The 15,733-nt window shown below is 39.2% G+C and overlaps 1 protein-coding gene across 2 annotated transcripts in view; it reads right to left on the reverse strand.

The window, feature by feature from the left end:
* Positions 1-1,540: 1,540 nt before the first annotated feature.
* The window catches only part of LOC126760702 (protein obstructor-E), a 30,527-nt gene continuing 16,334 nt past the window's right edge, over positions 1,541-15,733 (reverse strand). The window contains exons 2-5 of one of the 2 annotated variants that reach the window (XM_050476551.1): positions 11,109-11,318; positions 10,827-11,015; positions 10,545-10,755; positions 1,541-2,672 (exon numbers count right to left, since the gene is read on the reverse strand). In XM_050476551.1, coding sequence (XP_050332508.1) covers positions 2,618-2,672; positions 10,545-10,755; positions 10,827-11,015; positions 11,109-11,318 — 665 coding nt within the window. In that variant the 3' untranslated portion in view covers positions 1,541-2,617. Of the gene's footprint in view, positions 2,673-9,414; positions 10,176-10,544; positions 10,756-10,826; positions 11,016-11,108; positions 11,319-15,733 lie in introns of those variants that run through there. The other variant, XM_050476542.1, reaches the window with a different exon arrangement.

A 15,733-nucleotide genomic window follows, 5' to 3' on the forward strand; every position in this document is an offset into this window, starting at 1 on the left:
AAAAATTTAACAAATTAGTTGGCATCATTAAGTATGCAGTATGTATCATGGGCTACGTTCATTATTACTGATATGATTCACATTTCATATCTTTTCGAAAATTTACTCTAACTTTATTTTTTATTTAGGTATTTTTATACCCAGAACAGGGTATATTAAATTTGCCACGAAATTTGTAACAGGCAAAAGGAAACGTTAGAGACGTCGATTTAGCCATGTCCGTCGGTCTGTCTGTCCATCCTATATATATCGATATATCGATCTAAAATTTTGACCCTTGTTTTTCTGAGCGCACTTCAGATTTATCGGACCATATCATTTGTCAGAAAATTAAACATTTATATACTTTTTCGACTATTTTCCAAAACTCTTTCAACTTATTTTTTTGAATATTTTTCAATAGAATTTTTATTCCATCAGTGTAAAACTTTTTTTTCATTCCTAATCATTGGTTTCTCGGCAAAAACTCCGACAAGTAATTTTCACTGACTGCTCTTGAAGCCAACTTTACTTCAACAAATAGTAGTCCGATGGTACAAGGTCAGGGGTATATGGTAGATGCAATAAAACTTCCCAACCAAGCTCCACGAGTTTTTGCCGAGTCATCAAAGATCTGTGTGGTCTAGCGTTGTCCTTATAGAAGACCAAGCCCTTTTTGTTGATCAGTTCTGGCCGTTTTTTTCGATTGCTTGCTTCAATCTCATCAGTTGTTGACAGTAAAACGTAGATATCAATCGTTCGACCACGCTGGAGCAGCTCATAGTTGATGATTTCTTTTAAATCCCACCAAACATTCAGAATAACCTTTCGAGGCGTCAATACTGGCTTTGCGACCATTTTTTGAACTTCACCATATTTGGACCATGATCTTTTCGCACATTATTGTCGTATTTAATCAATTTTTCTTCTCCTGTTACCATTCGCTTTAGAATTGGCTTGATTTCATTTCGCTTCAGCAAAGAATCGCAGATGTTAATTTGGTCCATTAAATTTTTCACAGACAATTCATGTGGTGGCCTGCTTTCTGTGGTCAGCTTTTTTTAAATGGTTCAAAACCGTTTGATGATGAGTGTTAAGTTAAAATCTCACCTTTCACTATATGGTATGACATAATGTGATTGGTAGCACTGCAGATATACGACTGCAACAACATCTATTGACAAAATACGAAAAGACTTTTTCGACTACCCAATTTTTGTATAATGGCAATTTTAAATCGATAGATAGAAAACAAGTAAAGGTTTGCACTGCGACTTATGATCCAGTACTCTGAAAAATTCTGGGATCTTGCTGGACGCGATTTAAGTTATGTGATCCCTGTGCACGTATGTACGTTTCCGTTGCCTGCTGCCAGCGCCGTTTTCTCACCACTCTCTCCTCCGTATCCATAGCATTTTAAGGCATCTAAACAAATATGCGAAAATTAATAAAAATATTTAATTATTCCTACCTAAAAGGCCCTCCCAGCTGTAGAAAAATTATCATCAATTTAAAGATCTCACACACTTATTCACTCTCTCACTTAGTCACTCTCTCAACATTTGCATTCATTTACTGAATGTGGAAAATTAATTTTATTTGTTTATGAATTGCTTTCACATTTATTCTCGATTTATTCATAACTTAAATACGAAATACTAAATTATATTGACTCTGTTGCACTGATCCTGCCATTTATCAACACTTAAGAGTACATATATACACTAATGTACAATACAATAGAATTTATACAGATTATATACCATTTATACATATGTGTAGACGTGTGTGTGTTAGAACGCTTATTTGCTATTTAAAGTGTGTGTGTGGGTGTGTGTGTGTGTGCGCACACGCTTTATCTAACAGAATTTAGGAATTTGAGCATTTATTAGTACGTGACCGTTAGATTTGAGCTTCGCACTCGCTGTGTGGAAAGTGGGTGTCTCGGTGTGTGTGTGCGCTGCTTGTGCATTTGGACCGAATGCAGTTGGAGGGTGTGATTTTAATTAATAAATTAACATGCTGCTATCAAAGTATTAGCAATAAATATCGGAAAGCTGCATGTGGTGTGGCTAATGACAAATTAAATGCGATCGTTTATTGCTCTGCTTATTATTGCATTTACATACACAGACGCACTTAAGCGCATGAACACACAAGCATGAGCTCATATGCATTAACGGTGGACCGCACACACCCACACATACTCAGATGTGGTTTGAGTTCTGCGCTGCTGGCTCTCCACTTTGGCAGACTGTATGGGAGCGAAGCTTCTTTGTGCATTCTATTTGTCTCAGTGGCGTCAATTTAAATGGAAATCCTTTGCGCAGAATTGTGGCGACGAATTTGTTGGCTGTTGCTGTTATTGTTGTAACTCAGTCTTAGAAGCGTGTGACTTTTTGTTGATTGCGAAGCGACCGGGAGCCCGCATCTGTGTTTGTGTTTGTTTGTTAATTTCGCTGCATTTCTAAATGGTATCTTCCACGTTTTTCGGCTGTGCTAACTTTCCCTCCCACACACATACATCTTCCTCCTCCACTTTTGTTCCTCCTTCGTTCCGAGTCCGTTACTTTGCACATAATCTCTTTTGGTCGTCACCGAGCACAGCCTCACCCTCCCGACGGCCGCTTTGGGCTCTTTAATAGCCCAATTTTTTCAGAGCCTTCAGATCTACATCACCATAGTAATCCTCGCTATAAAAATGTGGAAAGAAAACATTGAATAAACAAAGGGGAAAAGGTTTTATTCTTTATTATCTTGGCTTTTTTCTTTCTGTTTTTTCTTTAGTGGCTCTTTTTTCACTTCTGACCATTTCTTTGTTGATTCGCTTTAATTAGTTTAATTTAATTTTTATTCGTTGGCATAGAATTTTTCATTTTGCTTGACTTTAATTGCAATTTCCGTTAGTGGTTTGAATCCGTTACTTAGCACTTTTTTGGTTTCATACGCAACTCATCCGCTTACAGACTATCTTTGCTTTATATACATACATTTTGTTTTAAAAATATTAGGAGAATTACAACAAAATACATACAACTACAAAAAGTTACAAATACTAATGAATATTTATTAGTTACAAAAGAATTATGGAAAGGATATTCGTTTTGATTAAAGTAATAAAGAAATTTTAAGATAAAAAGCTTTGCTAAAAAGCTTTTGCTTAGTCATAATGCTAAGAGTATTGAAGACAATGTGTTCTATGACTAGCAAATACATGAAGGTTTTGATGCCACATACATTGATGAAAGATTGATGGAATGTATGCAATTAGACATGGCAATAGCATTTACACTCCTCCTTACCTCTGACAGAAAGTCACAAAATGGCTAACGTTGCTCTGAAAACCTTTAGTTCTTGATGAGGAAGGGAAGTGAGGAAGGGAGTGAATATTGAAAACGATCTCTCAAAAAACCTGTCAAAAAACCTTGATTCTCTAATGCCTGCCATAAATGTTAAAGGGACAAAGAAGAGCGAATGCTAAGCAAAGTTATGATTCGTTGCCAAGCCGACTCTAGGCCATGCCAAACAAATGCCATGTGTAAGTGGAAGAAATCAGAATATAAACTCAGAGTCATACAGATCGGTTAGCCCTGCATGCTCTCGAAATCCGAATTTTCGAAAAAGAAAATTGTCTTAAAAGGACGGGGAAAAAAGATAAAACTTAAAAGCAGCACAGCAGGACAATTTTTTGTGGGCAAAGCGATTGACAGGAATGCATTTTGAAAAAGTTAAGAAAGACCTGAGTTAAGAAAAATCACCGAAAAGTGAACGCCATTAAATAAAAATTAAAAATATGAAAGCAAAGTAAACTACCGTCCGAGTTATTTGAAAAATAGTAAGACACATTGCAGTGTGGTGAAAGCCAGACAATTTACCGAGTACTTAAAATTGCTAAAATAATACACTCATATTTTGATATTGCCTTATCTGATGCACAACAATGTCGCCGTTGGACACGTGGAGCATATGTTGGACTACATTTTTGTATGACAAGCGCAAGAGGACTCTCGATGATACTTAAGCTCTGAGAAGAAGAGAAGATAACCATAACACGAAGAGTAGAAGTAAGCAGCCGAAGCAAAAGTTTGAAAGTTATGTAAGGCAAGAAAGTCACACCCATAGAGTGTCTTATGGAAAACTAGTCCAGTCCATAACTCAAAGTTGCAGATGCTTTAAGACTGAGGGGCTGCAAGATGCCAATAAACAAATTTCAATATACATATTTGGGTAAATGGACCTACGAGATAAAGAGACTGAACTGAATGACTGACTTTGACAAATGATTTTCTTACAATACCTTGTCCTCTTTTTTACCTCGTATGGAAAGAAAAAAGTTTACTAATCAATTTTTTATTAACCCACATTATCTGAAAAATTCAAAAATAATGAATAAAAATAACAAAAATAAATTTCTTACCAGAAAAAGAGGAAACTCCACTTACTAGCTGACATTTTAAAAATTTTCCTTGAAATTCATTTCACTTTTTATTCCTAAACATACACATAACTACAACAAAACCTTGAGGGAGTGCTTTTCCTACAGGGTGCGTGCAGGTCGCGGCAACAAAATTGTCAAGCACAAAATATATTAAATAAAATTCAATTAAATTAAATTGACCAAAGCGAGACCGTCTTGCTGCGAACGCAGTAAAGAGAGCGCTGGGCGCAAGACTTGACAATAGCAACAACAACAGTTGTTATAACAAAACTAACGGTAAACGAATGAAAGCAGATTTTCTCTGAAAATATGAGTAAGCAAGAGCAGCAACAAAACAAAAAGCTGGTTGTTGTTGCTTTCATTCGCCAGCGGCTTCGTAGATTGACTATGAAGCGCTCCAAGGACATGAGTTGCACGCGCGCACACACACACAGCGATACATGTGTGTAGATAGGGCGCTCCTAGTCGTTAAAGCCAACATGACAGCTGTATAAAGTTGGCGCTGAAGATTTCAGCTGTCAGAGTGGACGTAACGGAGCCTTGAAAACGTGCACATGAAATCCCTTTCAGGTCAAGCTGGCTATTGGCTCGCTTGTTGTTATTGTTGCTTAGTTGTGTTTGTTGTTGTTGTTGTTCGGTATGTTTGTGCTGATTTGTAGTCAGCTTTGTGGAATTAGCTGGATATTTTTCTCTGACTTTGACATTTCTTGTCTTCTCTTTTATTAAAACAGCGAGTGTCTGTGCACATCGGTGAACAACATGTTGACTTTAGGTGGAAGTACATGAATATTAACAAATAAAATACACATTAATAGTATGTGAGTCCAGTGCGCATCTCCACAATTTAGAAAATGTTGGAAAAATATGACTTTATTTCGAGCCTTGATGGATTTTTGTGAGAAATTTTAATGAATATGGCAATATTGGCGTTCTGTTGCGCTCCTTGTTTGTGGCATAAGCATTTGGATCTCGATTTTTTCTTCGACAGTTTCATTGAAAATGTAGCGAAAGTGCTTTTTGGATATCTATTTATTGAGAACGCAAGCATTTGAAAAGCTCTCAGCCCTTAGTGACTGTCGCGACAGCACAACAATAGTCGCTCTGATGAGTCCTTCAAGCACCCACGACAGCATCGTGTTACAATACCACCGATTTAAGAAAGTAGCACAATCTTTCGACAACTCTTAAGAATCTCTCAATACATTTAGGTTTAAAACACGGAAGCGCCAGGTCGAATGGATATAATAGAAATCTTGGAAGAACTCACTGATGACGAGGTCTGTGCCTACAGATCTCTCGTCGAAAGCCCACCATGTATAAGTTAAAAAGTCTTCGTGCACTTGCGATCTGCACCTAATTTCTCTTTGCATTGTTATTCCCAGGCAGAGATAATAAGGTTTGTGCACTTTGCTAACACAATTAAAAATAATTAATGTCAAAAGTGGTCAGATAAATTTGGACTTTGCGGCCAGCTCTGTGCATTCAAGGTTTTGCACACATTTGCCATTTTGACATTTTCTGCGGCGTTCGTTTTATTTGTTTTGTGGAATTCTTTGTGCGACTTTTTTTAGCGCTGCCGAAAGTAGAGAACACATCCTCCTTGTTCTCTTGGCCAAATTATGTTAGTGCGAAAGAAATTGCGTGCAATTACACTTTGTCTGCGTTTATTCACGCAGCGTTCTTCTTTGTACTTCGCAGAGCCATTTTTTCGCTCCGACTTGGTGCTTGGGCTCATATCCCCGCACCGCTCACGACCACATACACGGATGTTTTGCCATTTTTTTCTTGGCAAATCTGCTAATAATTGTACGAGCTGAACACAACAGCCAGTGTTGCCACATTAGCCTCACAACTACTCCACCGACCAGTCAACTAAGCAACTGGCAAGCCACCGGCTCAACCGTCGCCAGCCACCGACAACAGACCGACAATAAATGCATTGCAAATAGAAGAATGTGGTTACACTTTGCTGCTTTCCTGTCGACAGCTGCCCTCCCCCCTCTCGATGCTCTCGCCCCTTCAGCCGCGCATTTGCACTGCTTATTTGCATGCGAACACACAAAGCGAATTTAACTTTTAATTGTGACTAAACATAAACACTTTTTAACCTCATTCGCAGTCCTTTGCAAATGCCACGCTCCTGCTCCGCCTCCTGCTCCTGCCTCGTCCATGTGCATGTGTGCGTGCGTATGTGTGTGGCTGTGTTGCTATTTGTGTTTCTGTTGTTCGTGTGTCACTTTGCTTTGAGCTTTATGCTTAGCGCAATGCGTTTTTCGCCTTTGCTCACATACATACACACACACACGCACGCAACAACGGTTGTTTGTTGTTGGTTTTGTGTGTTGTTGATGCGAGCGATGCCGGTGCTTTTATTTGTGCAGTTGTTTACTACACTTTATAATAGTTCGGTGCCTTAACAGCGCTGCGTCGCCTGTGGTTTTCATGCCTCATGACTTTTTATTGCGTCAACATTAACTTTCTATTAACTTAAGCATCAGGCAAAAGTGCAATCAGATTTCAGGCTGCTCTCTGCCTTTAGCTTTTTACACATTACTCGTACTTTCTCGTTTTGTCGAAAAGCACACAAATGTTTATTTAAGTAATGCAGGGTATGTAATTGTGATTACTTTCAGCTGTGGAAACTAACTGCAGGTTTGCATTTATTACTTTTCATCTAGCTTGGCAGCTTCAGAGCCAGGCATAGCGGTTAAGCACTCTACCACAACACATTTGTACATACATACAAGAGAGCATGTTTTGAAAAAATCGGTGAAATTATTTCGTTTATGAATTTATTTATTCTGAAAACTTTTATTACTAAACCGTTTAGCTGTTGATCAATGTTGTTCAGGGGAAATGTTAATTGGTTAAAACTACACCATCCCCATACATATCTCTCAGTTATTGGCAAAAATACTTGATTTGTAGGGTTAATCTCAAGAATAAGGGGATATTTCTGTTTTATAGATAATATATTGTCTATCTTAATATCAGTGTAATTAAAAATTTTGCACGAGAATGTTACCCCTTTTTCAGGTACGGCCGAGATCCACCTAATTTAGCATGTAAATGAGCAAAAATAAGGGTACGCAGGTGACACTAAGGGCGAACATTATCCAGGTACCTAACACTCTAAAGGCATTAAAGGAACATTTTGAACAAATTCTTCTTCAATTTTTGAGGTACGAAACTCCGGTTGTATTCTACAAATATGGAATAATAATTCCGAAATTTGAGCATATGAAGAGAACCCATTCTCAAATCAAAATTATCATTGGTGTTTAATACACGCTTATCTTTCTGAAGTACATAAAGTGCGTTCGGCGATTTTTACGAAGAGTGAAACCATTCAGCAAATAAGTTTCCTTAAATTTTGTATGTGCCATAAAATTTCCAATGCCCAAACGTTCAAAATGTTGAAAAAGGCTTTCGGTGATTGTGAGTGATTGTACGTCACGAGCAAGTTTTTTCGATTTGTGCAAATTATTCAAAGATGGTCGAGAAAGCGTAGACGAAAAATGATCGACACGTCGATAAAATAAAAGAATTGGTGCTTGGGAATCGACGTTTAACAGTCAGAGATCTTAATGGCATCGTTGGAATATCGGAAGAATCAGTGTGAACTATTTTGAAAGATCATTTGTGTCTAAGAACAGTGAAAGCACCATTGGTTCCAAAATCACTAAACCAGGATATCATGAAACGTATTATTACTGGCAATGAGTCTTGTATCTATGCTTACGACCCGGAAAAGGATGATCAATCGGCCGAATGCCGTTTCAAAGGTGATAAGAAGCCGAAAAAACACATCAAAGCAGGTCAAAAATCAAGTTATGTTGACTCGTTTCTTCGATTATCGAAGTGTTGTGCGCTCCAAATTCCTTCCGACCGGCCAAACTGCCAACAAGAAATACTATTTGTTTGTTATGCGTCATTTGCGCGAAGCTATTCGTAAAAAGAGACCGGAATTATGGGCCGACAACTCTTGGTTTTTGTACCACGATAATGCACCATCATATTCGCCTGATTTAGTTCCGTGTGACTTCTGGCTATTCTGCAAACTCAAACGACCGCTGCGGGGAAACCGTTTTGAGACAATTGAAAACATTAAACATGAATCGCTACGCGCATTGAAGGATATTCCAGGAATTGACTTTAACAACTGTTTCGAGGATTGGAAAAAACGTTGGCACAAGCGTATTAGGTCCAATGGGGTCGACTTAGATTTGAAGAATAAATAAGAATGTTAAAATTATGCACAAAGTCTTACTATTTTTAGCTCATAGTAGTATATAAGTATAATCCATACTTGCTTTACTGTATACATACTTCACCAAAGAGAAAATATTTCTTATTTTGTTAAAAAGTAGTTAGAAAGAGATGAAAACACACATGTATAGTAGTTACAAATAAACAAATATACACAAAATGAGTCATATTTTTAGACAAACGGACGGGTTAGAGACATTAATTTCAAGAACATATGTTTAAACATAAATACACATACAGTTAGAGAATATTGACAAAAATGATCATGGATTTCGTTTGAAGTGACCCAATGTTAGATAGTAACTACAAGTGGGGTGATCTAACTGATGTGAAGACTTTGAAATATGTATAGACAAGTGTTTATCTAAGAAGAGTGTTTTTTTTTTTTTTTTTTTTTGAAAAAAGATAAAGTATTTGAGTGTCGCATTTATGTACATACATAATCATTGAAAAATAGAAATGATTCGTTAATTCTTTAATATTTGCCGGAAAAGTTATTTAAAACGACTGAGCTATTTATGGGGAGTAATCTTATCTTTACAGGGCTGCTTTAGGCAAACGTATATACAGTCATGCTACTTTAGCTTTATTAACAGACTGAAAGAGAAAATTAGAAAATTTAAACAAGCTTTGGCGATTGAGGGCCTTCGCAGCTAAATGTTCATTACCTTTGTTCGATTACCATTCTAGATAAAAACAGAATTTTGTATTTATTTTATTTATTTTTTTTATTATGGGTTTTTCATTCTTTTTCTTTTTCTCTTTATATAATAAAATTATAAACTTACAATCAATAATCACTTAAACGTACAAAATCTCTAAAATTAACGCGACAATTTCAGATTACACTCAACTTCTTCTTATTAATGTATCTTTTGTTATTTCACCTTCAAGGGTTTAATTTCACCGGCCAAGTCATTATTCCTCCAAACTGAAGTGATATCTTTAAAAGCTCGGCATTTCTCACTCAGAAAGAGTGAGATGATTCCCGAATTTTTAACTTCTCTTTCGCTCTTTCGAATTTTTTTATAAACCATGAATAATATTTTGGGATTTTCCAAATAAAAATGGAGTTTTTATATAAATAAAGTGAAGGTTTCAAAGCTTGTTCATGATTTCGGGGTGAAAATCGCCTCCGAAGGGGCAGCATCCCTCTCAAAGAGAAATGTAGTCGCCCATAAGTGAGATAGCGAAACAAATTTTGTAGGAGGAAAAGTACAGTCGAATGCTTCGACGCATCGCTGTGTGGAAGTATTTATGAAGTACAAGGTGAATATACATCTCTTTTGTGTGTGTATGTGTGAGAAAGTGGGGACAAAGTCAGAGTTTAACGAAAATTGCGTGGGAGAGATTTTTTAGAGTTTTTTAGGAGGAAGCAGCGGCAGCTTTGGTTTTTGGTGCGTTCTTTGTGCGACCTTCGCTATTCAATCCAGCTAAGAGTTCACTTTTGCGGATGCTCTTCAAGTCCAAATCGCCGTAGTAGTCTTCGCTGTAATTGTATAATGTGGAGATGGTAGAAAAGGTAAAACGGGTTAGAGGATATCTCGCGAAACGAAAACTTAAAAAATATGTTGTATAGAGGGATGCTGAGTCGTGCAAAGTCTTATGAGTAGAGGAATGCAAGGAAAAAAATAATGTGAGTGCTGTATGAGAGAGCATCTTCTAGGTAGTAGACCACTGAAACCCTCTTTAAAGTAGGTTAGCTGATATAAAAAGCCAGGGGATATAGTGTGAAAGTTAGTATGTCATTTGAGAAAGATACCGTTAATACTGTTAGTAAATGCCAAACTAACAAACATTATTAGCCGTACATGCAAACAAAACAAAGCCGAAATATAGCTTAAGCTTTACTACTCACCATCCGGGAACATCCTCTGGGTCTTCGCAGTTGCCACTGCCATCAGAATCGCCAATTTTGAAAACTGTGCCAATGGGACAACCGTATTCACGGGCAACACCCTCCAAACAGATGTAGTACTTGCGGCAGTCTTCGGGGTGAGCGTGTCTCGAGAAGGAACCAGCGTTGGCAAGTTCTCCGGCGGCGGGGCAGCTGAAACCGTTAGCGACTTCTGCAGCAACACAAAATAAGTTTTTAGTGCGATAAGAAGAGAGAGTTGAAGCTCAGTTTAAAGTAGCTTACCTTCGTTTTTGCATTCTGGCACTTGATCGGCCCACATGCACACACGGGCGTCACGATCGTAGGCAAGACCGGGAGAGCACTGGTATCTGGATGGTTCGCCGTTCCAACAGTTCCAGAAGACATCGCATTTGTTCTCATCGGGGAAGATACCGTACAAGCGGGAGCAGTGTGGGGTCGAAATTGGTGGTTCTATGGCAGATAAAATATTAATATTAATGAGTGAGGTTCCGAAATAAGATCGTAATATAAAAAGTTTGTTGGAGGCATTAAACGTCGACTCACCCAACTGAGAGCGATCGCCGCAATCCACATTGTGCAAGTAATCGCAGTTCTCCGTCAGGAATTTCGGGTCTGAGGCATCGAAGGCGAGACCATTGCCGCAGGTCTTCAACTCCGCAACATTGTTGTCGCATTTCCAGTATTTGTCGCAAGAAACGTCATGTGGGTAGAAACCGAAGTCATCGGGACACTTGAAGTTATCTTGAGCAACGGCTGCAAAACAGAAAGTAAAATGAAACAAATAATAAGCAACGATTGGCGCAGTCATGAAAACTAACAGTAAACTAATACTATACTAAGTAGCCACAATAACAAAAAGTTATGCAAAGTTGTTTTCAAACAGGAAAAGCGAAACAAAACCATGAAGTAAGCATCTCTCTCTCTCGCTCTCTCTCTTTCGCTGTGGCGTGTTGCAATAATGAATATATTTATCAAAGTTGGTGCTTGTTGATGCACCCATTTTGCCAATTGTCGGTAATGCATTGTGTGTGTGTATTGAATGTGTGGAAAATGAGGCAACATTGTAATTTGTGGCACATACAAGTATAAACTCATCAGTTGCGCTGTCGTTTCCATAGACGACTGACATATTTATGTTTGTTTGTGCGCCGGCAGGGCTTGGCCGACAGCGCTTTTCCATTGCCCGCGCACCCACACATCCTCACACTCACAGACAAATGCTTTCTGTAGTAATCAATGTGTAATGGAATTTTAATGGCGTTGTTTCAAGATAAGCAACTAAAATGGAATTGCATGGCGGCGCGCATCTGCCGCCAGCAGCAACTGAACTCTGCAAATTCGAAAATTTCCGCTAGGTGATTGAATTGTTTGCCATTGGCGGCCCGGCCCGGCACAGCGTAAGTGCTGCACTCTAGCTGTGTGGCACAACAATTGTGCAACGCGCTGCGATCAAAATGCAAATTTTCGCGATAAAATTTGGGAAAATTATATTTTGATGCAATATTTTTTTGTTTTCAAAATTTGTTTCCTAAACAAACCAGTTTTATTTAGTTTCGAAAATGCTTATGGAGAGACAATTTTTTGATAATCACTAGAATTTCAAGAAATTATTTGAAAAACAATTATATGTATGTTCTTCGTCATTTTCTAAAATATCCACAGTGGTTTTAAAGCATTCGCGTATTCTAAAATACAAAATTTAACAACCCGAATTTCCGTTCGCCCCGCAGCGGCCCTGAAACTCGAACAACGCAAATATTTATCACCACGTCCGCTAGTATGTGTCATATTGCATGTGGCAAGCGTGGCAAGCGTGGCGCGTAGCAAGTGGCGCCTTTATTTCCCATATTTCTCATATATCAGCATGCATGGCTGTGCGGCGGCACTATCACGCTGATTTTCGTTACAATTAAATTGCTTTCACTGAAAATATTTAATTAAAATTCCGCCAAAAGCAAGAGCAAACACGACGCAAATAAATACAAAATGACGAAAAAATAAAATAAATAAATAAATTATAATGGCAGCATCAAAGTGTGTTCAATATTAATAGCCGCGAAGGGTGGACCAGCGCCTGCTAAGCGGGCAGGCGGACGTGTGTGCAAAAGTAGCAATAACAACAACAACTGTTTGCAATACAGTCACTTTTGCAATTTAATAGCGACGGCTGTCCGTTGCATGCAACGCGCCCCTGCCGCAGTGTGCGCTGCGCGGCGGGTGTGTGTTTTAGTGGCAGTCTTTTGTGGCCGCTTGTCAGTTAGCCAACATAAACAAAAACCGCAAACCAACAATAACAAAAATTAAAACAACAAACCGAAAAAATACCGTACAGTGGGAGTGTAAACAAATAGTAACTGTAAATCAGAAAATACCACTGCAACCGCTGGTGGTCGGTTTGTTCAATTGACGGTCTAACGGTTTGATGGCCGGGCTAGCGAGTGCTGCAAACAGTTTTCCAACTTGCCACGTGGTTGTTGCTTTTGCACATGTTGTAAAATAAACTCATTTTGGCAGGTATTTAACCAAGGACGACAATGGGAACCTTGACGCGCTTTAATTTTGCACGAAAACTTCCGTCTTCTCCGACGGAGAGCAATTTAATTATTGAGAAATATTGAAAGTACATAAGCTGGCGAGTAAACGGTAATTTCTTCGCCAGTGAAAAAGTACAACAGATTGTCAATTCCGACGGAAGTCAATTTAGTGTATAGTTTTTTGGTCTGCAGAAGTTTCAAATACAACTTTTTCCGCTTCGTCCGTCCATCTTGACGCCTGCCACGATTACTTATGCCTCTATTTGCCGCCGGTTTGGCCGTTCGTTTCTGCGGTCGCTAACTAAGCCTTTAACTTTTGATCAAATGTGCAAGCAAACACAATTATTTCTATTTTTCCCGAGTTTATTTGCTGTTGCAGAATTTGTTTGTGTTGTTTTTTCAGCGCGCACATTTTCACACCCACACACACACACATAGAAGTGGGCACATGGAAGTGGAAACTGCCCGCAAACAGCCACCGACTCCTACTCTCCCCTCCCACCCCTCGCCACGTTGGCGTGGCAAGCAAGTGCTTGTTGTTGTTATTTATGTTGTTGCCTTCATGTTTATGTTTCATTTGTTGGCTGTTTGTTTTGTTGGCAATCAGTCAAATGTTGGTTGGATTGAGTAGCGTTTAGTTGTTTTACCGCTAGCCAGCGGCATGTGCCAACTTCAGCGCAATACGAATTGCTGGCGCACGCGTTTAAAGTGTGCATGATGAGCGTTGCCACACTTTTGCGGTTTCGCAATTAGGTTATCGCTCATCAGGCAGCCGAATGCGGCAGAAAGGGAGCCCTGCGGCGAAAAAACACGCTTCTAGTCACACGAGCAAATATCTATTGAAGAGCCTGTGCTCCTGTGTACATCTATGTAAGTATGTGTTGATGCAACACTATACTACGGCGCTTACGCTGTTTGTTTGAACAATCCCGTTACAGTGCGCCACATTGCTGATTGCCTTCGCTTAATTTAATCCAGCGAAAAACTTAAAAATTCTAGTAAAAATATACACTTATAGGATGACTACACACACACACACACACGCAAGTGCTTGTATGCATGTATGGGTGTGTGCATATAAATGAACAACCTTAATGTGCTCGCTTTTTTGCCGCTTTCTATTGCATAACTTTTTGTGCGAATTCAATTTCCATTAATGCCCTCGATTATTCTAAAATGCGGTTCGCCACTAAATCTATTTGCATTTAATTGATTTCGCGAAGCAAAAAGTGGAATTCCAAATTTGTGTTTAGAAAAAATAATTTTATGCTACAATTGCAATATTTCAGGCGAGCGAAATTACCAAATATTTCAACCTTCAAATGGGTTCCATTTACCTGCCTTCCTGAACTAAAAGCTTCAACTAAAGTCAACGGCAAACAAATCTGATTTTAGATTAGTCTACGGTTTTTTTCAAAGGGCCACAGTCGAAATCAAAACTCCTCGTATCTGAGTGTTACATAATGTCATATATAAAGTCATATTCCAAACTGCTCATTCACGACTTACGTAAGTGTCTTCACCAGCAGGGCCTGTCTTCTAGTTCTTCATTTGATATTTAATATTAGCTCCAGCAATCTTCTCAAATGAATCGTCCGAGGAACAGATGAGGGCAGAGCACCTCAAACCAGTTATTGCCTAATGATCATTGTTTAATTACCGTTAATTAGTAGCGTAAGAGAGTGCGAGCATATAAAAACAGTGCCAACAGAAGGCAAAAGTGACGAGAAAAAATTGAGCTGCGTCACAAGCCTCGGCGCCACGAAGTGAACGCAGTGAACGGGTTTGGACCGCAGTTGAAAAAAACGGCACTTTGTGCGCCGGTGTGTGCTTGCAATTTAACCGTTCGCAAGTATTGCATAATGACACATTAAGCCCCATTCAAGGTACTCCAGTTGTTACGCAATGCAAAAGCAACAGCAAAAACTTTAATAATGAATATCGAAAAAACTGCACGTCCTTCGTGGCGATTGCTGGCTGGAGATAAGATACACCTACAAGTGCGCGATGTGCGTGCGTGTGTAGATGTGAGTTGTGTAATGCGAAGCGAAAGGAAAGGAAAGCGAAGGTGTCTGCAGCTTTGCTGTTGACGAGTGTGTGTGCATGTGTGGTCGGCGGCTGTCGATGTTGCAATGAGCAAATGCATGCCGAAAGGAAGGAACGAAAAGAGGTCATGCCACAACCAGGCACTTCGCCGCAAAGTGACAAGTGGGCACAGACAGCGGGAGGAGGGGTGGTTCGGCACTGGCAGAAGAGCAGACAACAAGTTTGCCAGGCAATTGGTTGCCCCTTCCTTTTAAGGTTTTTACATTTTTTTCTTGCTTCTTTATGCTGCACGAGTGTGTCTTCACGGCAGAAGCCGCTTTTTGCCGACTTGTTGCTGTGGCAGGCTGCCGTCTGCCGGCTGCCTTTTACTTTGTGTGCGAACATGCCCGTTTACGGCTTGTTGATGTCGCAACCTTGTGGCAGCTTATTGCTTGTAATTGCAGCTGCTGCACTTCAAAGTCATCTGCCAAAATTGCACTTGTGGCGCGTTGCTCGCCAAGAGGATGGCTCAAGCTTTTAACACAATTTTTCGCCCGTTTACCTGTTGCTCACTAATTTTGTGGCAGCGTAAAGCACGAGAAACACAAA

The sequence above is a fragment of the Bactrocera neohumeralis genome, chromosome 2, assembly GCF_024586455.1.
Source record: "Bactrocera neohumeralis isolate Rockhampton chromosome 2, APGP_CSIRO_Bneo_wtdbg2-racon-allhic-juicebox.fasta_v2, whole genome shotgun sequence".
NCBI classification, from domain to species: Eukaryota; Metazoa; Arthropoda; class Insecta; order Diptera; family Tephritidae; genus Bactrocera; species Bactrocera neohumeralis.